The 25,947-nt window shown below is 34.8% G+C and overlaps 1 protein-coding gene across 3 annotated transcripts in view; it reads right to left on the bottom strand.

Annotated features, from left to right (window-relative positions):
- The window catches only part of Marf1 (meiosis regulator and mRNA stability factor 1-like protein), a 655,603-nt gene that overhangs the window by 175,667 nt on the left and 453,989 nt on the right, over positions 1–25,947 (bottom strand). For all 3 annotated transcript variants that reach the window (XM_090397518.1, XM_090397519.1, XM_090397520.1), the window contains one exon: positions 1,445–1,675. In XM_090397518.1, the coding sequence (XP_090253644.1) occupies positions 1,445–1,675 (231 nt within the window). The remainder of the gene's footprint in view (positions 1–1,444; positions 1,676–25,947) is intronic.

Raw genomic sequence — 25,947 nt, 5'->3', positions numbered from 1 at the left:
TTAAAATTTCATTTATTTTTATTTGTAAAATTTTTGAAGGGAAATTTGAGTTTAAATTTTTGGGAGGTACATTTTGAGTGAGGTTTGTTATTTAATTGCTATGACAGTACATTTATTTAGGTTTATTTTTATGCCAGTATAATGAAGGTGATGAGAAAACAAGGAGTGGGATGGGCACAGTGAGAAGATACAGACCATTAGACATCTCTTCCATACAGAGAGAATCCAGTCTTGATGCCATATTGTGGGTAGTGAGTTAAAGTTTGGGACTCACATTCCTACGATGGTTAAGTCATCACATTAGATAAAAGCACTGTTAAATAGAGCACTAACCTGTAGGAATAAGGAAGTTATCCTCCAACTTTAAGGCTTTGATAAGACCATATCTGAATTATTGTCTACAGATATAGTCACTTTCAAGGAGATGGGAAAAAGGAGAAGATTCAGCAGTGAGTAACCAAGATGATAACAAGCTTATGGAAATATTCATGAGGGCAGACTGAGGAATATGGTCTTCAACTTACAGGTACAATTTGCAGGGGGGGGGGGAATCATCCTTGGAAGCAAGTGAGTTCCAAGTTCTTCTCATGGCATGCAGTGAGTGTGTGGAACTGGCTACCACTAGATACTGAAGATGGACATACAACATCTAACGTTGTGAGTGTGTTTAAATTGTACATGTTTTTGGTCATAAAATGTTACAAAATATAAGGCTTATTATTAAATTGAAATTATATTTAAAACGTATTTCTGTTCATACAAATTGCCCATTTCTTTGTTCTTCCTCAAGTTCCGAATAGCTTTCCTATCATATGGAGTGTTATTCAGTTGTGTTTGTTTTGCTGTTGCTAGGATGATAGTGCTTTTGAATCTAATATCATTGGCTACACCTTGTGGCAGTGGATAGAGACTTTTTTCAATTCCACACATAAAGTCCATTTTTGTGTATGTAATTAGGAGTGATTGAAAAGTTAAAACCTTTCTTTAGAATCTCCGATTCATGTTTCGAAAGGCAGTGATTCGACAAGTTGAAAATCACTTTGTTAACTGGGAGGCCTTTGTGTGTCTGGTATTTTTTCTTATACAGTTCATTAAATTTTTTAATTTGTTTGGCTTTATTGAACTGGAAAGTTTTCTCGTAGCTCTGTTCTATCATGTGGTCTATAAAATGGCAATTTGTATGAACAGAAGTATGTTTCAAATATATGGTCAATTCAATAATAAAAGTCTTATATTTTGTTGTGAGAGTGTCTTCTGTAAATGTGTTCAAGGAGAAATATGATAGGTATTTGAGTATGGGTGTTTAAATGGGCCATCACACTTCACTTCTTGGACTCCCTAGAGATGTATTCATAATAATATTTCATTTTAAACCGGAACAATATAAGTTTACATAGTTTGGAATGGAATATTATGAAATATATAACAAAGAAATATATCTTACCACAACAGTACTATCTGAAATTTCTGTTAGCATGTCTTCGACCTCACAAATGCCATAATCAGCAATATTTAATGGTTTACCTATGCTTTGCTCATACACAACAGGCAATTCTGACACAGTTATCTGTTTGCTAGCTCGTGATTTCAGAATCCTTAAAAGATCTGCAGCAAAACGCTTGATTTGAGAACGGTGAGTAAGTGTCAAATGTCGATTCTGACCCTGACCAAGAATCTGAAGAAAACAACAAAAAAAAAAGTCTTTTAGTTCAGTTTTGTGTTTATCCAATTTACGATGCATTTAAATTTATAATTTAATTCTTAACAAATCAATGATCAACATGTTAATCAAAAGAAAACACAAAAAAATTTACTTCATTTTTACATGATCTGAATTTTGAAGAGTGTGCGCTGATTTGATAACATGCATGGAAATCAGAATTACTAATGGGAAGGATACACATGGACCTCAGTATTTTACACTTCTAACTCCCCAGTGTGAACCTAACATCAGTAACTGAGACAAAAATGACTGCAGTGAAATAAAATGTTGCATTTTGCAGAACAAATACCATGTTTCAATCACAGCCAGTATTCCTATCATGTTTTTGAAGCTACTAACAGCACAACAGCAATTGAACTGACTGCATGGCAGTCAGTTCAGAAGATTAACACTAACACATTTGTCAGTTTCCATTTACAAATTTAACTGCTAAATTTATGACCACCAAATTTTACATGGATATCCCTTTTGATTAGCGAAGACAATAGCTTATGTTTGAATGACATACTTTTACCACCCATAGTTCTCTTTTTGCCTACCAAAGAAGTGAAGTGACAAAATGCTTTACTCACGCAAGTTTTACTTATTTTTTCACCATGAACAGAAAGCATAATAATAAGAAAGAATCTTCAATTATGTTTAGAATTAAATAACTGTATAACAATTATTTTGTTTGGAATGTATGTTCTGAGAGAATATAAGAAAAATGGTAAGAAAGTAAAGCATTGTGGAAAAGTAGCTAAGTAAAAAGTCGTGAAACAACATTGGTAAGAATACTGAAGATTAATACCAGGAAAGGTGTAAATAAATAAATAAAAAGTAAATAAAATGAAAAGGTGTAAAATTGCCAGCCTGGTTGGCCGAGTGGTTAGCGTATCCGCTTGCCAGCCAGCCAAAAGGCTGCAGGTTCAAATCCCACTGTGCGCTTGGATGTTTATGATTGTCTGTGAAAATACTAATGGTAGTAGATGGCGTTGGTGTAGCTGTGGTTCCTTGTAGATTGTGGGTGGAGGAGACAGAGTTGTAGAGTAGATGCCCTCCCTCAATGAGTATTTGGACTCCCTGGAGGTGTCAAGTAATAATAATAATAATAATTTTCTGGTGCTATTGATAAAGCTTAGAAATTGAGGAGAGTGTGTTATAAATGGAATCAGAGATGATAAAGGTGACAAGAAAACTGAAGATAACCCAGATGTTTTAAGTAACATTAACATTCGGGAATACATGAAAAGAAGCTAACATCAGGTGATATGATCATTTAAAGAGAATGGGATAGGAAAGATTAACAAAAACGATGTATGATGCTAGGATGGCAAGAAGATCCAAAGGAAGACCAAGATCTACATGGATAGATAATTTGTCTCAGGAAACTAAAATATAAGATATGACAGTATTAGTCTTGACAGTTAGCAGAATAATTTGGAGGAAAACTATTGATAGAGAAATTAGTACTAAATGGAAAGTTTACATTAATTAGATAGTAAATTAAGGTTTACTATCAATGCTATACACCTCTTGAAGATACCAATCAGGAATTTCATGCTAAATGTATAACAAAAGTAAAAATTAAACACACACATACAAAATAAAACAAACAAACAAAAAAAAAATTACTTTCTTATCAATAACTTTAAAGATTTTAATTTAAACTTAAATTATGTGCACTTCAATTTATATGCATCAATATCTCATCTGTTATTTCTCATATAACCTTAACTGGCAGATTCAACAACTCCAGTACACTAACTAATCGAACCACATTCCATGCGATTCCCTTTCAAAGAAAGATGATATGTGCATTTGTCAGATCAGCTATTTCATGTCAGAGTGCTAAACCTATAATCTGCTCATGAACTGAAATGGCTTGAAATTTTCTTGTCAAACTTTACTTTTATTTGCTGCTTTTATTGCTTTCCTAACTCCTCCAAAAACTATTATAACCATATATTATTACTGAAGTTTTTCATGAAGCTCCTCAAATTTTGAATTAATATCACAGAGCATGCTTATTCTATTTAGGAGTACCCCTAAGTTTTGAACTCACTAACTTAGATCTGTGATTTATTATTATTATTTTTTATATTATTATTATTGAGGATCTCTAAGGAGTGATAAAACTCACTGTGGCAGGCAATTCCTATACAACATAAATCTACCCCACCTCTCCTTAAACTCATTCAACCATTTATGCTCTCACTACCCTAACTGGCAATGCATTCCACAGTCCAACCACTCTAAATGTAAAAAGGTTCTTCTCTTGCTGAAGACACGGAAACTTTGCAGACCACATGCCCTCAGCCTGTCCTAATATCATTTTTGTTAGTTGCCTCTGAATCCTTTCCAAGGTTAATTTATTCCTTTCAAATTTAGTAATTAAAATTATGAAATTTATATTGTCACATTGATTTAATCTAATTTAATCTAATCATCACTAAATCACAGGTCTAAGCCAGCAAGTTCAAAACATAGAGTGCTGCTAAGCAAAATAAGCATGCTATGTTATATTGTCTATTACTTTTTTTTGGTTATTTATCTGTGGAGATTCCTGTACCCCCACTGAGGATACATATCAAAAACTTGATGATGGCGATGATGATCTATGAAGGTTTAATTACCACAACAGCATTACCTTCCTTGGACTCCACGCTCATAATTTAACCTTAAACTAATTCCCTCCTATTAATTCACAGATCAAGCTGGAAGAGATGATTAAGTATTATCTGTTACCAAATAACTAACACAAATTGCACCTCTACCAGGTTATTATCAAAAAAAAAAAAACCCTCATCATTCTCTCAACACAGACCATTTCTTAATCAGCATTCCTTCAAAATATGCTATAGATGTGAGCTCTCCTCCTGGTAATTTCAAACATTGTGATTGGATTTTCTTTTCTACAGAATGATCTTCACTCAGCAATCTAGTTTTGTGTCCCCTGGAAGTACAATTACCATGATTAGAATGAGCTCTGATTTCTATTCCTCTTTTCCACAGTTTGACCACTCTCCTGATCGAAACACCTACAATGACTGAATAAGTGAAATAATCCTAGTTGGAATGAGGACCTTGATCACCCACTCCAAATAAAATCCACTGACCATAATTTAAGTGATGGTTCTTCAACAAATGGGCCAATGAAGTGCAAGATAAAAATTCAGCACATGTCAAATAGGTCAAGCCAAAAATATGTTTTACATTCATTCTACTCTATGGTACTCATCAGTAAAGAAAAGCATAATTAAATTCTAATTAGATTTTGAAAAAGCCAAATATAGAAAACCTGCCTACTGTTCTAATGCCAGTAAGCCTCTGCCTTTCCACCACTCCTCACATACACATGACAACATCACCTAAAGAAAAGGCTTATGTTTTAGCATCAGTCTCTTCCAACTCTTGCATACAGATGAGCAAGGAATATCCTTTCTGTGCTTCATCTAATCTTATTTCCAGAAACAGAAAAATCCAAAATCAGAAACATCAGACATCAAAAAATCCTCATTAATCTGGATACAACATACCTTCTGATCCAGATGGTATTTCCAATAATGAACTCAAAATTTGTGCTCCAGAAATAATGTTCCTCCTATATTAACCACTCAAGTTATTTTACTAGCCTGGCATGTACCCAACAACATGAAAGCAAGCCTAATCCTAAAAATGGGAAACAAAAGGCCATTAAACTATTCTTCCACTGACCTCACCTCAATCCTCTCAAAAACATGGTCAGTAGACAACTTCATTACCCAGAGGCTTACCATTAATTAGTTATCATCAGTATGGATTCTGTCACTACTGTTCCAAACTAGATGAAATAGCAAACCATGTGGTTTGCTATTTCATCTACTCCCACATGTGGACATAAGGAAAGGCTGAGAGATTCATGTGGTTATTCTTTACATTTTCTAGGCATTTGATTACATCAGGCACTGTGGCCTTCTTACCAAACTAGCATTTTATGGTCTGTAAAAAGAAGTTTAATAGATGACATCATTATCTAAAGGTCTAACAATTAATAAATAATCCCCAATATGGATTTTACCAATCTTGTTTCACAGTAGAATGCAGTGGGCCAAGTGGATCTCATAACCAACCTTATCCATTTGGCCCAATGCATTCACTTGGCCAACCAAGACCAGATGTCAAAAACTTAAGTCTTCATACTATTCTACAGTTCTCAAGAAAAAATAAAAATAAATAAATAAAAATAATAATAAAATACATAAATAAAAAATCAAAGAATCAAAACTTGTGCTCTGAAACTAACACTCATTCAAAATCATATGCTAGAATCTACTTCACAAAATATTAGTAGGCATACACTCAATGCAATTCCAAAAAACAAAAATAAAACTAAGATCAAAGTATGAACACACAGTCCTCATCATAGTCATGTCAAAGCTTACCAATTAATCAACAGTTAACTCATTATGGATCGGACATTCACAATTTATTGTAGATTTTACCTACATTGTCCACCATAGATTAAGCCTCTGTCAGAAAAGCCTACTCAAGCTGTCATCTTATGGTCTTTCTTCCATTTTCTATAACGGATAGCATTCTTTCAGTTGCTCCCTGAGTATTATGATGGACAGCTTTCTATCTTCAGATTTTCTTATTACTCTAGGAGCATTCAAGGACTCTCCACTTTTGTATATCCATCCTCATTCCCTATACATAAAATGCCCTTCTCTTATTGACCTCAAATCCTATCAATTTTGTTAATGACAACACTTACAGAGCTTGGTTGCGGGTTTTCTTCCATAACTTGCACAGGTGATACCTTGATTCACTAATGTGCATGCTGTTCTTCAAAAGGGGAAAGGACAATACAGTCAATTTCAATGCTATGAAAATAAACCAATGGAGAGAAAAAAATCTATTCACCTCCAATTACTTTCAGAATATAATAAATTTAGTTTAATCCTTTATCCAAGTGTGAGCAAACAAAGTTTGCACCTGAAAGTATCTTCAGGACTGGGGTAAGGTGGTACAACACCAGACAACTCGTTGCAAAGGTGGAGCAAGCTAACATCACTCCTATCTCAGTATCTCCCATAATGCAAAACACATCACCTTGCAGGTTATGCATTAAGGGAAGGGCCACTACTCAGACTAGTTTCGACCTTTATTGAGGTCTCTTCAGTGGGCGCCAGGCCCTAGTGGAGATACCAGGCAGAAGTATTAGCAAGGTCATCTCTACTTATAGGAGTTGCCAAACGGTGTGCCACCTTTTTATTAAATTACTCTGGATTTAGAGAAAGATGTTGAAAGTTTATTTTTCACTTGGTTAGACTATAATAAACTTAGTTTAATCCTTTATCCAAGTTTGAACAAACAAAGTTTGCGCCTGAAAGTATCTTCAGGACTGGGGCAATGTGATACTACACCAGGCAACTCATTGCAAAGGTGGAGCAAGCTAACATCACTCCTATCTTTATAGTGTAACCAAGTGAAAAATAAACTTTCAACATCTTTCTCTAAATCCAGAGTAATTTAATAAAAAGGTGGCACACCGTTTGGCAACTCCTATAGGTAGAGATGACGTTGCTAATACTTCTGCCTGGTATTTCCACTTGGGCCTGGCTCCTACTGAAGAGACCTCAATAAAGGTCGAAACTAGTCTGGGTAATGGCCCTTTCCTTAATGCATAACATTATACATATCTGCAAGGAGATGTGTTTTGCATTATGGGAGATACTGAGATAGGAGTGATGTTGGCTTGCTCCACCTTTGCAACGAGTTGCCCGGTGTTGTACCACCTTACCCCAGTCCTGAAGATACTTTCAGGTACAAGCTTTGTTTGCTCACACTTGGATAAAGGATTAAACTAAATTTATTATAGTCTAACCAAGTGAAAAATAAACTTTCAATACTTTCAAGCATAAAGGATAACTTGGTTAAGTGAATATATTGGCTCCTTCTAATGTCGCAACGTTTCTGCTTTATCTACAGATACTTCTATAGCATTGCTCAGCTTTCAAAAAATGATGATAGGTCTGTCATCACTCTTGATCCACTGTCCTCAATTCAAGTGCTCTCTAGAACATTTTCATTATCCAGATGCCCAGTTAATGACCATCAAAATGGATTGTCACTTTCAATCCATGGCTGCTCTCCTTGCTAATTATAGCATTGCTCTGCTTTCAAAAAACGGTGATAGGTCTGTCATCACTCTTGATCCACTGTCCTCATTTCAAGTGCTCTCTAGAACATTTTCATTATCCAGATGCCCAGTTAATGACCATCAATATGGATTGTCACTTTCAATCCATGGCTGCTCTCCTTGCTTATTATCCACCTCTGGAAATGAGTCTGGGTGAAATGTTTGTAAAAAATCTGTGCTGTTAGCCATTTTCATTCTTATTGTATGGGAAGACTTTCAGATTTCTCTACCCATGCAGGTGTGATTCAGGGCTCTTTTACCCATTCTTTTTCTCTTTCCATAAATGATTTTCTCTGACTGAACACAAACTCTTCCTACAGTGATGACAATAGCATGCCCTATTCATCTTATTCATTTCACCAACCTTGCAAGAGTGAAGCATTTCAAGCAGCTTAAAGATTATCTACAACTAGTTCCCTAAACACTTTCACACTATTCTTCATATCTGTGATAATACATAAAATTACATGACAGGAACAGATCACCTTTTCATAGTGACATTTACTTATAGTTTTTCCCATAATCACATTGATATCTCTCAAAAAAATAGCTTTACTTCATTTCCCCACACCTAAAAATATTGTTTATGTTTTAATATTAATTCCACACGTGAGAGGTCACAAGACCTATATCACAACAGTGTGAGGACAAGTGGCTTAGGAGAAAGAAACCCATTAACAAATTTCTTGCAAAGCTGGGGTTGTATTCATTGAAAAAAAGTAGGTGGAACAATGTTTTAAGAAACAGAGGCAGATGGAATGAGAGAAGATAAGAAGTTGGATTGACATGTTTGGAGTTGGACTGAGTTCAACAATCGCTGTTGTAGATCTTACATGATTAGAGGAAAGCAGTGGTTAGTCCACTGAAGGAACACTCATGAAAGTTCCTATAAAAAAAGTATAATGAAGAAAGAGAGTGACTATAAAGTCACTGGAGTGAGTTTGTGAGAGAGTACTCATCTGTTAAGTGGAGTGCCCTCTTCTGTATACAATCGAAAATTCTTAGGAAATTTTTGGGTGCACCACCCCAAATGTGAGAATAATATTTTAAAGTTAGTCAAAATTTGGGATTTATTAAGTGCTAGGGTTGAGCAGGAGAGAAGTAATGTTTTGAACAGAAAAGAATAAAGTTTTTTGAAGACTAAGAAGGCCATGAATATAATGTTTTTGCATGATAAATTAGATGTGAAAGTCAGTCCAAAAAAGAGAAAACATTATCAAAGGATCTTCCTTCTGTTTAAAGATCTTCAAACTTGAATCACATGAGTACTATAAGGCATCTTGAATAAAGAAGAGGAATGGAAAGTACAGTACTGTCATCATCAAAACTATGAAGAAGATTTGAAGTTAACAGAGAAAGAAGGTCATCAATGTATAGGAGTATGAGTAAGAGTACAGAAACCTGAGGTAGTGAACGAGCACATGTACACACACACACACCACTACATTCAAGAGGAATTACAAGAAAAGCTGGCAATCTAATCACAAGGGATAGGAGGGGGAGATTATATGGTAACGTGTTGAGAAGGTCAAAATGACAGGCATGATCAAATTCCTTGGAAATATCAAGAGTGACCACATAAGTTTCTTCAAATCTTTCCATAGCCTGTGTCCAAAGGTGAAAAAGGTTAGCAAAGGGGAGTCTGCTGTAGAATAACAGAATTCATACTAGTGATCAATAATAAATTAAAAGTATCTCCAGGTAGTGAAGAAGCTGGTTGTTGATGACCACAACTTTACTTTAACATTACTTTCAAGAGTATTGTTTCCATGCTGTTGGATAGATGCCAGATGAGTATAATAGGTAATATAGGTGATGGAAGTTTATTTTCCACTTGTTTAGACTATAATAAATTTAGTTTAATCCTTTACCCAAGTGCAGGCAAACAAAGTTTGCACCTGAAGTACCTCAGGACTGAGGCAACTTGTAGTAAAGGTGGACCAAGCTCTCATCATTCCTTGACTCGGTATCTCCCATAATGCAAAGCATATCTCCTTGTGGACATGTATAATGCTATGCATTAAGGGAAGGGCCACTATCCAGACTGGTTTTGACCTTTATTGAGGTCTTGTCAGTGGGAACCAGACCCAGAAGTTGTGATACTAAGGCAGAAGCAATGGAGAGGTCATATTTACTTATACAAGTTGCCAAAAGGTGTACCACCTTATTATTAAATTACTCTGGATTTCGAGAAAGATGTTGGAAGTTTATTTTACACTTGGTTAGACTATAATAAATTTAGTTTAATCCTTTATCCAAGTGTAAGCAAACAAAGTTTGCGCCTGAAGTATCTTCAGGACTGAGGCAACTCGTAGTAAAGGTGGACCAAGCTCTCATCTCCCTCTCTCCTTGTCTCAGTATCTCCCATAAAGTGGAAAATAAACCTCCAACATCTTTCTCTAAATCCAGAGTAATTTAATAATAAGGTAGTACACCTTTTGGCAACTCGTATAAGTAAGCATGACCTCTCCATTGCTTCTGCCTTAGTATCACCACTTCTGGATCTGGCTCTCACTGACGAGACCTCAACAAAGGTCGAAACCGGTCTGGGTAGTGGCCCTTCCCTTAATGCATAGCATTATACATGTCTGCAAGGAGTGATGAGAGCTTGGTCCACCTTTACTACGAGTTGCCTCAATCCTGAAGATACTTCAGGCACAAACTTTGTTTGTCTGCAATTGGGTAAAGGATTAAACTAAATTTATTATTATAATATTGGTGATAATGTTAGTTCTGCAGCCCAAGTTTTAAACAAAACTGGAGAGAGAGCATTTGGAGACTTATTAGTTTCAAGACTAACAAGGATTTTTCTGATGTCATTTTGGTAAAAGATGAAGAGGCATGTTGCAAGCTGTTTGTGGTATTAAGAAGTTGATTCGCCTTGTCCAAATATAGAAGAGTTGGAGGAAAAACTGATGCCAAGAAGGTCAACCTTACCTTGTGATGATGTTACCATAGTGTTAAGAATGTGAAAATAAGGAAGGGCAGAAGTTATGCCCAACAGCTTAGCAGAAAAAAGAACAAAGCTTGACAGTCAGCCAAGCAAGCTTATTGCATTTGGTCTTTATGAAATTTGCTTTGGATTTGTTAATCTTATTACTTTTTTTTTTTTTTTTTTTTTTGTTGGTTTTGGGCTGAATGAGAATATATGCTGTAATTTTGTCATGGTCTGCAAAAACTTCTTATTTTTAGAGAACCAAAGCTTAAAGAGAGAGAGATTGGGGATTTGCAGTGGAATGAAGAATAAAGGGCTTTTATTCCAGTAAAGATAATTTCAGTTATTTAGTCAAAGCAGATGGAGAAAACATCTAGCTGCTCTTCTCATGGAGAAAAGGTACAAAGTGTTGAAAGAACGAAGACTGTCTGGTATTCTGGTTAGCAAGTTAACAATGTGAGTAAGATCATGACCAATAAGAAATAATTTAGCATTTCTTCAAGCAAGCTCAATCTGTTAAGTTAGAACTTCACAGATTGATATACTTGTACTTATAAATATATTTGGGCAGCAAGAGGATGGAAATCAATATCAGATTATTTTATCTTAAATGAAAAGACAAAGTTCTCTTTAGATGTTAGAGTTCAAAGAGGATATGAAATAAGTAGTGACCACTTCCTTATTAAAATAAAATTAAGATTACCACATAAATGGTTACAAATAACAAGAACAGAAAGAAAATTTAAAACATTTGTTTATAAAATGTGTTTGCTAGATTATTAAATGACACAAATATACAATGGCAGTATGAACAAAGAATTAACCAATATATAGATAAAATAAAACAAAATGAAGAAATAGAAATAAAATGGCTTAATCTAAAAATGATAGTAAATACAGCAGCAAATTAAAACTTAAGACCAAAAAAATTCAATAAAAGAAATTCAGTGGCAAACCCTGAAGACAGCAGAACTGCATGGTGGACTCAGGAAGTTAAAGAGGTAGCGATGGAAAAGAAGAAAACATATCAAAAGTTCTTGGGAAGTAAGGCAGTTTGTGCTCTTAGAGAAGACAGGAAAATGTAAGAAAAACAATGCACTATGTAAAACTAGCTAAATAAAAGTCATTGGAAGATTTTGGTAAGAACATGGAAAATAAATATCAGGAACCATAAATGTCTGGAGTAATTAATTGGAAATATTGCTAAATGAAACAAGTAATGTCAAATTGGTGGTAGAAAACTTCTAACAGGAGTCCAGTCAAGAATGCATATCCAAGTAGTGTCAATATGGTGGTAGAAAACTTCCAACAGGAGTCCAGTCAGGAATACATATCCATACTTGTAGAAAGTGTTTTTACTTGGTTAAACTATAAATTAAAGATGTCAATAAATTATATTATTGGTTGAACCCTTTATTCAAGTGTGAGCAAACAATGTTTGCATGTGAAGTATCTTCAAGACTGGGCTACTTGTATATAGAGGCTAATGACTTCACGTCAAATGCCTTATCTAATGCAGACATGTATAATGTCATTCATTATGGGAAGGGCCACTTCCAAAACTTTTCCAGTCTCATGCAGATGAACCAAAAGACCAATTGAAACTAAAGTGCAAAGAAACCCAGGTTGTTAGTTTCATCTGAATTTAATTGCCTTGAGTTTGCCAGTCATACCTGGAGCATATTGACCATAAGACCAAATTTAACTAACAGGATGGAACCATTTAAAAAACCTCTCATAGTAAAAATAGACAGAAGTTGGTGAATATTACATAATGTGGGTGGTCTACACCACCTAGTCAAAAATTTGATATCTCCTAGAATGCTTTTTTCCAAATACAAAAAGCATCTGACTGAACAATAAAATTTCCACAATATAATATTATAAGGCATTTGAATGTCATATTGCTGGTTTTCAAATCAATGCTTCTTTCTAACCTTCCATAAGTCTTTCTTTGGTATAAAGAAAGATTTCTTTAGACCAAATTTTACTTTTATTAATGGAAAGAATGTCACCGCAGGAATGTTGCAGTATTCAGGAAAAATCTCAGCTTTTGGACCTCTATTACCATTTACTCCAAACATGGGAAGATGAAAACCAAGGTAGTACCGTAGAAGTTCTGCACATGTGATTGGTATGCAACATTTTATGGGATTTTGAAGCTATATTACTTAAATAGGAAATATTTTAAGAGTGGAAGCCCAAAGCTTCCATGGTTCTTTGATCTTCTTCTAACCCTTTTTATAACCACTTCTAGCTATAAGTTTCTCTCAGTTCTTTCCATCTGTTTCTATCCTGAGCTTGTTAGTGCCAAGAAGTTCCAATTGTTTTTTTTTTATATATCATCTGACCATTCTTTCAGGTCTTCCAGATGATCTTTTACCTTCATATGGCTACCAATCCAGTTTTACTGTAGATGGACAAAAAACGTTTGTCCATCTATTGTCCTTGAGTCATGCGATGTGTCCCGCCCATTTCTTTCTTTCGAAGAATGTTTTCTTCAATGTCTAAAAATTTTGTTTTAGCTTTTATTTCTTCATTTCTGATTTTATCTTTGAGTTATATTTAATAGACATCTTTCCATTATTCTTTCTGTTTTTTGCACTTTATCTACTATTTCCTTTTTGACTGGCCAGATTTCTGTTCCACATGTCATAACAGGCAATACACTTTGGTTGAACAGTCTTGCTCTGTTCTCAGGTTTTATTTTGCTGTTTTAAAAATCTCTTCAATTTGCCAAAAGCTGCCCATCCCATTAATATTCTTCTTTTCATTTCTTCCATGACTCTTTGTTTCTTCATTGTTAACAATTTTCCTAAGTGAACATACTCATCTGCTATTTCAATTTCTTTATTGTTTATCTTAATAATGTTTTATCTTTCATCGTATCTTTTTCAGTTTGTCATTATTTTAGTTTTCTCAGAATTAATGTCAAATCTAATTTCTAGTGATTTAGTTGTTAGACCTTCTATCATTTCTTTTAAATCTTTCATATAGTTTGCAATAATAAGAATATCATCTGCAAATCTTAGGTTATTTAATTCATTAATACTGACTCCTTTATTAGACCATTCTAAATTACACATCATGTTCTAGTGTTAGAGTGAAGAGTTTGGGAGAAATGGTGTTTCCTTGCCTTATTCCTTGATTTATGCAAAATGTTTCCCTCATTTCATTAAGAATATAATTTGATGTAGCATTTGCATAAATATATTTTATTATGTTAATAAATTGTTTTTCAATGCCATAATTTCTAAGAGCTTCTATTATTGATGATGTTTTTATGCAATCAAAAGCTTTTTTAAAATCTATAAATGCCATATGAAGAAGGAAGGTTGTATTGATTAGATTTTTCAATAAGCAGGCTTATTGATTGAATATGATCTATTGTACTGAAGTTCTTTCTGAAACCAGCTTATTCATAGGGTTGTATTGAATCAAGTCTTGTTTCCAATTTATTAGTTATAATGCTAGTGAAAAGCTTTTAAATATGAGATAACAAACTAATTAGTTTGTTGGAGTTTATTTTCCACTTGGTTAGACTATAATAAATTTAGTTTAATCCTTTATCCAAGTTTAAGCAAACAAAGTTTGTGCCTGAAGTATCTTCAGGACTGAGGCAACTCGTAGTAAAGGTGGACCAAGCTCTCACCTCTCCTTATCTCAGTATCTCCCATTATGCAAAGCACATCTCCATGCAGACATGTATAATGCTATGCATTAAGGGAAGGGTCACGATCCAGACCAGTTTCGACCTTTATTGCGGTCTCATCAGTGGGAGCCAGACCCAGAAGTGGTCAGAAGCAATGGAGAGGTCATATTTACTTATACAAGTTGCCAAAAGGTGTACCACCTTATTATTAAATTACTCTGGATTTAAAGAAAGATGTTGGAAGTTTATTTTCCACTTGGTTAGACTATAATAAATTTAGTTTAATCCTTTATCCAAGTGTAAGCAAACAAAGTTTACGCCTGAAGTATCTTCAGGACCGAGGCAACTCGTAGTAAAGGTGGACCAAGCTCTCATCTCCCTCTCTCTCCTTGTCTCAGTATCCCCCATAAAGTGGAAAATAAACCTCCAACATCTTTCGCTAAATTCAGAGTAATTTAATAATAAGGTGGTACACCTTTTGGCAACTCATAAAAGTAAATATGACCTCTCCATTGCTTCTGCCTTAGTATCACTACTTCTGGATCTGGCTCTCACTGATGAGACCTCAATAAAGGTCGAAACAGGTCTGGTAGTGGCCCTTCCCTTAACGCATAGCATTATACATGTCTGCAAGGAGATGTGTTTTGCATTATGAAAGATACTGAGACAAGGAGAGATGAGAGCTTTTTCCACCTTTACTACGAGTTGCCTCAGTCCTGAGGTACTTCAGGTGCAAACTTTGTTTGCTTACACTTGGATAAAGGATTAAACTAAATTTATAATTAGTTTCCAGTTTTCTAGTTCTAATTTACTTCAATTTTTATGCATTAAAATAATGTTTGCATTATTCCATATTTGGGATATTTTTCCGTTTTTGATGTATCTATTGAAGGGAATTTTCAATCCTTCTTTTAGAATATCCCCACCTTTAATCATCTTTATTATTAAACGATCCTGCCCAGCAGCTCAATTGTTTTTCATTTGTTTTAACGCTTTTTCAATTTCAAAAATGTCTAATGGAGCCACATTAGAGGTATTGTCATAAGCTATTTTTTCTGTTGATTCTGAAATTTTCTTTCTATCTTCACTTTTATACAGATTCTTGTAGAATTTTTTTGCTTCTGGTATTTCTCTGAAATAACAGAAGAAGGATGATGACATTGTCAAACGGTGCGGAAACTCTATACACAAACTGAGTCATCTTGCACAAAACAGAATGCAATGGAAGAATCATATCAAGATGGCATCAGACACCTATGGGCACTGGACCCATGGTTGATGATGATCTGTTATTTCATGTTTGCTAAATAATTTTCTTCTATTTTGGTCTTCAAGAGCTATAATATTCTTTCTTCCAAATGAAAGGTTATTTCTTAGAATTCGGAGGTTTTCATTTTCAATGATTTTTTGGATCATATCATTCTTAACATCTTCTTTTATATTTATCCTTATTTATTACTTATTTCAATAGTTCCTCTTTTCCCTTCTGCAATCAATTGTTTTCTCTTTTCAATAAGATTTATTGTTTTTTTTCTGATAGTCTCTTGGTCCAGCTCCCTTTGTCTTATTTTAAATTTTGCAGATTCAATGAATGTTTCTTATTTTTTCTTCTTCCTCGCCAATGCTTATTCCTGTATTTGATATAATTTGTATATTTTCTTTGGATTTCTTTTCTGCTGATACCTTGAAGGTATCCCTATTTGTGTGAAGTGTTTCAGCTAAGATATTTTCCTTTTTTATGATACAACTCTCAGCTTTCACCAGTATTTCTATTTTCCCTCTCACCTTCTGTGAACAGAGGTGATACAAATATGGTTTAAAACACTAACATCCCTAAAAATATGAATGCTTGAAGATGGTATGAAATCTATTTCATTTCTTGTTGTTCCATTCAGGCTCAGCCAAGTCCATCTTCTGTTGGGTCCCTTCTTGAAGAAGGTATTCACAGCTTTAAAGCTAGTCAGTTGCAAGAAGTTGATCAGCATGTGTCCCCTTTCATTCCGAAAGTCCGATCCATATTTCCCTACACATTTCATTATCATTCCTCTTAATTCCCAATTTTGTATTAAAATCTCCCAGGACTATTGTATCAATATACAATTATCTTCACCTATTGCTTTTTTGATATCTTTATAAAATATTTCCATTTCATCATTACACACTTTTGCTTGTTAGGCTATAAACCTGTATTATTTTAATATATGTTCTGTGATTAATTTTTAATTTGACAAAAGCTACTCTATCAGTGGACATTCGAAATGAAATTCGTTTGTTTACCGGAAAGCCAACTCCTTTTGATCTTGAATCTTCTGGTCCTTTCCAGTAAAGTGTATTGCCTGAATGTAGTGTGAGACAGTTTTCCTCTTTTCTTTTAACTTCTGATAGCCCAATAATGTCCCACTTTATCTCCCAAATGCCACAAAGAAGATGGAAATGCCGTACTTCCCAAGGCCAAATGGTTCTTTGATAGTTAAAGAAATTCCTTTTAACTTCTTGGTATTGACTAGACCAAAAAAAATTGCACAAGCATACTATATAGTTGCTTTTCTTCAACTTCTGTAATATTTATCATGTACAACTGAATAAGAAAGATTACGATTTTAAGTACTATGGCTTCAGAAGAAAAGAAAAATGGTCCAATTTTCCAGTCTAAGGTTTGAATATTTTTGTATAGTTCTTGAACTGAGTAAGTGGAGAAGGGAAGTCCAAGTATAGTGAGGGGTTCTCTCTTAATTGTTAGTCTAAAAGGAATGTCTCTAAGATCCCACTTTCCAAAATGTTTTAATTTTGTTTTGTCTGCAATTAGCAGTTAATCCACTGATCTCACTGAATTTTTCCAAATATCAGAAAAAGATATATGTGGAATCGTTATTCCTTAAAGTACCCATTACATTATCAGCATATGCTAATACCTTATTTTCTTTCATAGTTGAAGTAACTTATTCCTCACATAGCACAGCACATGTATTGTTGACTTCCTGCAAGAAAGGTTCAATGACCAATGGAAAGAATAACGGACTAAGAGGGCAACCTTGCTCGACTCCTTTTTGAATTTTGACCAGGTCAGATAGAAACTCATTAACTAAGAGGCAGGTAGGTGAATTGCCATGGGTTCCTTTAATAATGGATATCAACTTTTTATCCACATCAGTTTGCTGGAGGATGTGAAACAGAAAGGGATGTCAGACATTATGAAATGACTGAGTAAGGTCTACTGATAGCACTGCCATTGACTGCTTTTTCACATTAACAGAGCAGAGTAGATAACATAGCAGAAACAGATTAAATTATACTGCTTATCCTGACATTGATAATGTGGAAAAATATCTTCTAGTCAGTATTATATAGAGAAATTGGTCCCAAGCTACTGATTAAGGCACGATCGCTATTAAGTTTCGGGATGAGGTGGTATGGCTTGCTACCAATTCACTTGGTATGTGTTACATTGAAAGAAAAAATTTAACAGTGTAACTAGAATGGGAAGAATAAAATCCCAGGCCTCTCAGTAAAGTTCTCTACTTAGACCACTGGTTCCCAACCTTTTTCCACTTGTGTACCCCTTTTAAACCCATTTCTATAAATTGTACCTCGTTTTTAAATACTGACACCTTTGTTCGGTGCCTATCTTAATGTAACGCGCCTACTTATACTCAGTCAATAACTGAACTAATAATGCATAACCCTGGGGGGTATTCGTACCACTGGTTGGTAAATGATGCCCTAGGCAATCAGGTAATGTGGTATTATCTTGTCTGGCATTGTTTATAGGATGTGGTAACTTCAGAGTCTGTCAAGCCCATCTTGGATATGAATAGGAAAGTGCTTAATATTCCAAGAGGTATAATTTCCAACAGTATCATGGTTTTCAAACAGATTTTTTACAGCGTTTTAGAAAGGAGTCAAGGATGTCTTGAGTGGTGGTCCTGTCTTCGCTATCAATGCAGGTTTTAGTGATAGTCCTTTCTTTGCAGAATTTAGTGAATTGTCTATTGAAGAATGCAGCTGAAGAGCTATCTGCTAGGTGCTGGTGTATTCTTATTTTAAAATTTCTTTCTTCTACTTGTTTCTGCCTTTCCACTTCTATCTCTATGTTAATGTTTCTAATGATGTTGCTGAATTCTAGGCCATTGTGTTGGTTTGCTATGAAAGAGCTCTTCTCTTTGTACAGGTCTTTCAACTTTTTCTTTTGAGGAAAGCCTGTTCCTTTCCCCATTCAATCATATTCTGTTTAACTGCTCATTTGAATCTTAACCACATATCCTAATTCCAGGTAACATTATTCCAATTTGAACAGAGGGTGTGGAATTTGGTTGAACAGATCAACAGAAGATGGAATTTTGGAGCTAATTTTATCGTGCACTTTTTTTTTTATTTTTACCAATTGCAGTAGTCCCCCTTATCTGTGAGTTTGCTTTCCACACTTTGTTACCTGCCAATCAACCTTGGTCAAAAATATTAAATGGAAAATTCAAGAAACAAACTATTTCTAAGTTTTAAATTGCATGCCATTTTGAGTAGTATGATGAAATCTTGTGCTGTCCCACCCAGGGCGTGAATTCACATTTGTCCAGCATATCCATACTGTATACACTACCTGCCCATCACTTAGTGGCTGTCTTGGTTTATCAGATCAACTAATGCAGTATCGCAGTTCCTGTGTTCAAATAACCCTTATTTTACTTAGTAATGGACCCAAAGCACGAGAGTAGTGATGTTGGTAATTCGGATATACCAAAGAGAAGCTGTAAAGTGCTTCCTTTAAGTGAAAAGGTGAAAGTTCTCAACTTCACAAGGAAAAAAAAAATTGTATGCTAAGTTTCTAAGATTCCAATTAGAACAATTATATTGTTATAATTGTTCTATTTTATTATTAGTTATTGTTAATATCTTCACAAATAAGTAATGCAGAAGTCATATTTTCATATGCAAGTAGCCAAAGGTGTCACACCTTATTATTAAAATACTCAGGATTAGAGATAGTTGTTGGAAGTTTTTCCTAAAAATATTCCTCCACTTCTACCTTAGTAGAACCTTCTTTGGGACCATAGGCACAAATAAGTCACACTGTCCAGTTCCCCATTCTGATATTTGCCCACATCACTCTACTTGATATTGCCTACCATTCAAGAAGTTTAGCCTCGTATTTAGTGTTGAATATTATAGTTACTCCTCCTTTTCCCATTGTTGGGAGATGAATATAACATCTTGTATTTATTGCTTAGAAAGATTTCCCCAGTTTTTGTTTCACTCACTCCTATTATGTCAATCTGGTACTTATACAATTCTTCTGCTAGTTTAATTTCTTTGTCATTTAGGCATCTTATGTTGATAGTACTGATCTTGAACTCTGGTGATGTTGAGTTTGGGGTGTGTTTCAGGATTTGTTCCAGTAGTTGACTTGTTGTTAAACCTGGTTCCCTGGCAAAAACAACAGGGAACCTTGTTTAATCAGGTGATGCCCCAGCGCATGAAATTATGTCATGTTGTACCATCATTTTACATTGTGGTTTAAGCCAATAAGAATACAATTTGGTTGGCTAAATCCCAAATTTATAGCCCATCCTGATTTGTTCACTATCAGGTAGATACCTAACAGGGTGCATCACAAGAAGGCAAGGATTGGGTATTAGGTCAGAAGCCCTGGTCGGTTCTCTGTATTTCTTTAAAGGCTATGTTGAGGTCTGCTCTCAATTATACAGCTTTGACCCCTAAGCAAGTTAAGGTATATGCTGTCCCTAAATTCAAGAATATCTAATTTTTTAAAGGTGTTTTTTTAATGGTTGAGATACAAATTTTGAACCCCCCCCCCTCAAGCCTGTTCCTATGCATTGCCTTAGGAACAAGCTTGGAGTTACAATGCCTCTCTTTGGATGTGCATTATATAAATGAATGGAAAGAATTCTTGGTGTAAAAGGAGATCTGCTTGAAGATTTCTAAGGAATGAGAAAACAATGGAGTTGCCTATTTTGGAGAAAGTAGATGGCAACAGCTACTATCGTTAAGAAAGAAAACATTATCGCACTATGAAGTAACAATATGGATAAATACTTTTTTTAGTTTTCTTTTAACTAATTGTTTTGCTAAGGCATGTGTCCCCCTGCATAAACCTACAGTACAGCATTCCCATTTGATGATCAACAACTGCCACTGCAACATCTTCAATCATTTGTGGAATCTGAGATTTATGCTGTCTTACTGGTTGGACTGTCAAAACTGCCTGTCCCTTCAATTGGGCAAACCATGCATTGAATCACATTTGGGTGTCACTGGGTCTTTTCAGAAAGTCTTTAAGCATCTCTCTGCTTGCAAAGTGCTGCTGCAGCATTTTCCCCATTCCCACAGAAAAAATTCACAAGCAAAATGAAACCCATTGTGCAAGGCAGTCTCTCTGTTCACGTGATATGCAAAATTCACTATATTTTCTTGTTCACACTGCCATACTTTCCCTATTGGTTATTTTTTGAACTAATTGTTTTTTAATGATCAAAATCCCCCCCCCCCATGATCTGGTGTTAGGATACTTACCAAATTTGAAGGTATTTTGTCTAATTGTTCTCTCTCTCTACAGATTGCTCTCAATAGTGGTATTTTAATTTGAAGCACCCTGTATATGTAATAAGACAAATTTATATTCTTATTTTCCCCACAATCTCTTTAACCCTCAAGTAGATATGTAGTAATGTAGTATTGCCGTAAGTTTATTTTCACAATTCACAATGTGAATTAGCTTGGAGTAATGGTATAGTTGAACATTTTTAAAATATGAAAAGGCTTTTTTTTCATAATGGTATTTAAAAAACAACTGTCTAGCAAAGATGAGTTAGAGAGTGAACCTTGTTATTGACATGACACTGAGAAAAGTTAGACTGTCTTTGTTGATAGTGTTGACCATTTTTGGTTATTTTCCTAAACTTTTGTTTTTCCTATTGAATTATTTCAATGGTTAATTTTGGCTAATGGAAAAAAAAGGAAATGAAAACTCCACTTTCTAGTTTTATAAAACAGTATAAAACTGAAGGTGAAGGGAAGGGATCAGAAAGTATTAAAAATACTGGAGAGAATAGTTCTATTGTGTCATCAACTAAAATCATTAATACACGATTTCCAAGGCAAATGGCTCAAGGAATTTGAGTGCAGCATTCTAAGAAGGTGGAGTTGTACCCTGTAATGTATAAAAAAGATGCTGGGGTTGCTGACAGGAACTAGATAACCAAAAGATTTTCAATGTCCTTTACTGTAGTCATTTAGGTTTCATGAGAAGTTAAATTTTCACAAAAAATGCTGACACAGATAGCTGCAAATCACCTAGGTAACACATTTCTAGCTAAATTCCAAAGAAAGATGGACTGTGAAATATTTAAACACCTGAAGTGCCTTTCTAATATAGTTTATTATAAAGCAAAATTCAAAGTCTGTGAAGCTCAGCGGCAGTGATGTTTGCATCTTTGTATTAGGCTGCCCAAAGATAGACTTAAGTTCAAATCTAGTTTGTGACTGGAGGAACTTTTTCTAAGCCTTTCTTTGACCTGTTCCTGAGTTAGTCGATCTCTGACATGGGCAAGAGGGTTTTCTCTCTCGAAAACTTGAGTTTTTCATTCCATAAAATCAAGGAATTCTACAGTAGAACTCACATTATTTCAGACAGTAACATATCCAGTTAGGGTTAGGTACCAAGGGATGACAGCATTTGTTTGCCAGTCTCTTCATCAGTAGCCGCTTATAATTAGTGATGGTCCTGGACCAGCTATCTCTGATTGGCCACAGTGGAGATTGAACTCACTCAGTCTCCAAAAGCTATATAGGGTTAACAGGCCTCACCTATTCTCTATAAGGAAATAAAAGGCATTAGCTGATTTTTATAAATCAAAATTCAATAAACCAGTTAACTTCAAAAACTTCATAGGTTCAGTAGTAGAACACTATACAAATGGAATGAAATATAAACAATTTGTCAGTTGTTGCAAATGTTAAACAAAAATTAATTAAAGACTCCAGTAATGAGTTGTCTTCTATATACTTCTAAAGAATAGGAGATAAGTGGGAGGGTGGCTGTTCACTGAAGCTGTCTAGTGTGAGATCAAGTCCAATAGGACAAAATATAATGTTTTTTGCTGCTATAGGCCAGGGGTTTACAGGGATGATCTGGAAGACATTCATCAGCAAATTAGTACAATGAGTATAGATTGAATGATTATTATGGGGGACTTCAACTATGGAGATTTAAGGAAGAAAGGAAATGGAATTTAACACCTACTGAGAGATAATTACTCGAGACAGCATGTGATGGAGGGGACTCAGGGTGCAAGAGTATTGGATAGTTCATAGGATCAGAAGAGCTATCTGTAAATAAGGTGGCCACATGCCTCTGATTTGGGAAAGTGACCATCCGGTCATGGCTTGGGAGAATGCAAAACATGAGGAATATTCTGTCAAGAAGGAGAATATGTGGAACTGGAAAGCAGGTGATTATGAAAAGCTCGATGCTATGCCATGGCATAAAATCCTGCGAGGAAAGGATGTTAGTAGGGCATGGGAGATAGTTAAGGGGCATCTAGAGGAAGAAATATTAAATTGTATTCCTAAGCATAAGGAGGATTAATAAGGCAGGAGTTAGATGGATGAGTAATATCATTAAACATGAGCTTCAGAAAAAGGAAATGCTGTGGAAGGTATACAAGGAGAAAGGTGACCAGTATGGTAAGGAAAGCTAAATCACATTTCTTCTTGTAATGTGACTTGACTAGTTAGAGGAAGAATAACTATGGAAAAATAGCCTTAAGACAGAAGAGTAACCACCTTCTATTCTTGAGAGACATGTGAAATTAAGAATTATCAACACGTCAGCTCAAGAATATTTTAATATTTGCCAAATATTTCAGTCTGAAATTAACATACTATCATTAGTGGCTTGATAGGAGCAGTTTTTACAAGGTGGAATACAAACAATTGATCATTCAAAAGTAGAACGAGCTGCTTGACTTGATGTTACATTGCTAAGCACTAAAGAGAGGTAAATTTCAGAGTGATGAATAAATTATAGATATCAATTCACAATTTCATACAACAATCTTAATTTATAAATTCAATTAAAAATAACAAAATGAAATCATTCCAGAAAGCAAATTATTTTAAAAGCATGATGACGAAAGACCTGAATTTTATACCCTCTGCGTCTTAATCAAACTGTAAATACGGATGATTGGAATTGAAATTTGAATTGGAACTAGACATATTGATTCTTTGTTGTTCTGGATTGGATTGTAGGAATCGAACATATGTTGAGTAGTCTTTTCTGAGAAGCTATTTAATTTCGTGTAATGTTTGATAGTGGAAAGTTCTTTCTGTAATTCATCGGGAGTTGAGTAATTAGTTATAGCTCGTTGAATTAAACATTTTACGATTCCTGTTTTTTGATAAGGATGATGAGCAGATTGTTTGAGAATGTAACATCCAGTATAAGTGGGTTTTCTGTAAACTGTTGTTGTCAGAATATCTGAAGGCAAGCTGATGAGAAGGATGTCTAAAAAGGATAATTTGTTGTCTTTTTCAATCCCCATGGTAAACTTGATACGAGGGCGTAAAGAATTGATTTGGGCTTAAAAAGGAAGTTAAGGAATCTCTGTTGTGAGGTCACACTGAAAAAATGTCGCCTATATATATCTAACCCAAAAGGATGGTTGAGTGTATATAGATGAAAAAAAAAAGGATGTCTTCTAGATGCTCCAAATAAAAGTTGGCTAGAGCAGGTAAAAGTGGACTTCCCATGGCCGTTCCTTCTATACTTGGTTGTAGACTTTGTTTTGACACAAGAAATATCTAGAGTGCATCACAATTCGAATAATTTTATGATATCTTGAACCTACCGATCTTATGGTGAGCTTCTATGTAAAACCTCTATTCACAAATGTACCTCTCAAAGAGACTTTACGTTTACTTGCTGACATCTTCCCACAGTCTGGAATTACACGAATTACAGAAAGAACTTTCCACTATCAAACATTACATGAAATTAAATGGCTTCCCTGAAAAGACTACACAACATCTGTTCGATTCCTACAATCCTATCCAGAACAACAAAGAATCAATATGTCGAGTTCCAATTCCACATATTTCTGAAATTTCAGAACCAATTTCAAGAATTCTGAAGAAATATGATTTAACAACCATTTATATCCCTATTAACAAAATATCCACCTATTTCCCCTATTCTAAAGAGCCCTATTCTATCAAGCCATTGATGATAGTCTGTTAATTTCAGACTGAAATATTTGACAAATATTAAAATTTTCTTGTGCTAACGTGTTGATAACTCTGACTGACCACTTTGCATCCAAGTGACGCTAATGCTGTGACATATGTGACAGAGATTTATGTCGGAACATAGGGGGATGAACTGTAGGTTCAAAGGACATTGCAGACTCTCAATGTAAATACAGCTGTGGGATTAGATGGGACATCAGGTCAAGTTATGTAGGAATGTGCAAAGGAACTGGCAATGCTTATGACTAGGCTCTAAGTCTCAGCTCTGGTATAATTCCAAGAGAGTGGAAAGAGGGCAAAATAATTGCATAAGGGAGGTTCTAAGACTGCAGTAGCAAATTATAGACTAATCAGTATTTCAGGAGTGGTGGTTACAGTGTTGGAAAAATTGGTCAAAAAGAGAATTCAAGAATGGGTGGATAAGAATATGATATTCTATGAGGAACAACAAGGCTTTATGAAGGGTTGGTCATGCCTTAATAAGTTACTAAACTTATTATAATAGTGACAGCTGAGTTAGATAAAGGAAATGGCTACATGATGATTCTGATGGATTTTGCAATTGACTAAATACTGTATGGAACTCAGTTATGCAAATTAGAACAAATGAGGATAGATATGACATTGGTTATATGGATAAGAAGGCAGCTTCTGGACAGATATCAACGAGTGGTATACAGAGGCGCAGAATCCATTGAAAGCGGGCAACTAGTGTTGTGCCATAAGGCTCAATGCTAGGACCACTACTGTTTAATTTGTGCATAAATGATACAGAAAATAACCTGAAAGGAAATATTCAGTTGTTCGCTGATGATGTATATGTAGAGTAATAGTTAATCAAGTGATGTGGAGAACTTGCAAGATGATTTAAATAAGCTGTCAGTATGGACAAAAGATAAAGGATATCTGTTTAATATGGAGAAATTTCAAGTTATGCATTTTGGAATAACATATTATAAGATTATGTACCACACTGATGGAACTGCATTCCGGGAAACAGATGAAGTTAGAGATTTTACAATGGTTCCACTGAATTAATGAGAAAGATGACAGTAGAATTCTGATATTAGTGATTTATATGAAGAGAAATAAAATTGCATCTAGGAATTAAATGAATTTTGTTAGTGATTATCTCAGCTATGAATGATTTAAGCATATCTGGAAAGGAGCAAGAGATAATTGCTGAACATTGCTTTATAAAGAATAAGCTATAT

This window comes from Typopeltis vanoorti, chromosome 9, assembly GCF_054136105.1.
Source record: "Typopeltis vanoorti isolate ZY-2024b chromosome 9, IOZ_Tvanoo_1.0, whole genome shotgun sequence".
In the NCBI taxonomy this organism is placed as follows: domain Eukaryota; kingdom Metazoa; phylum Arthropoda; class Arachnida; order Uropygi; family Thelyphonidae; genus Typopeltis; species Typopeltis vanoorti.
This window is presented reverse-complemented; position numbering and strand designations above follow the sequence as displayed.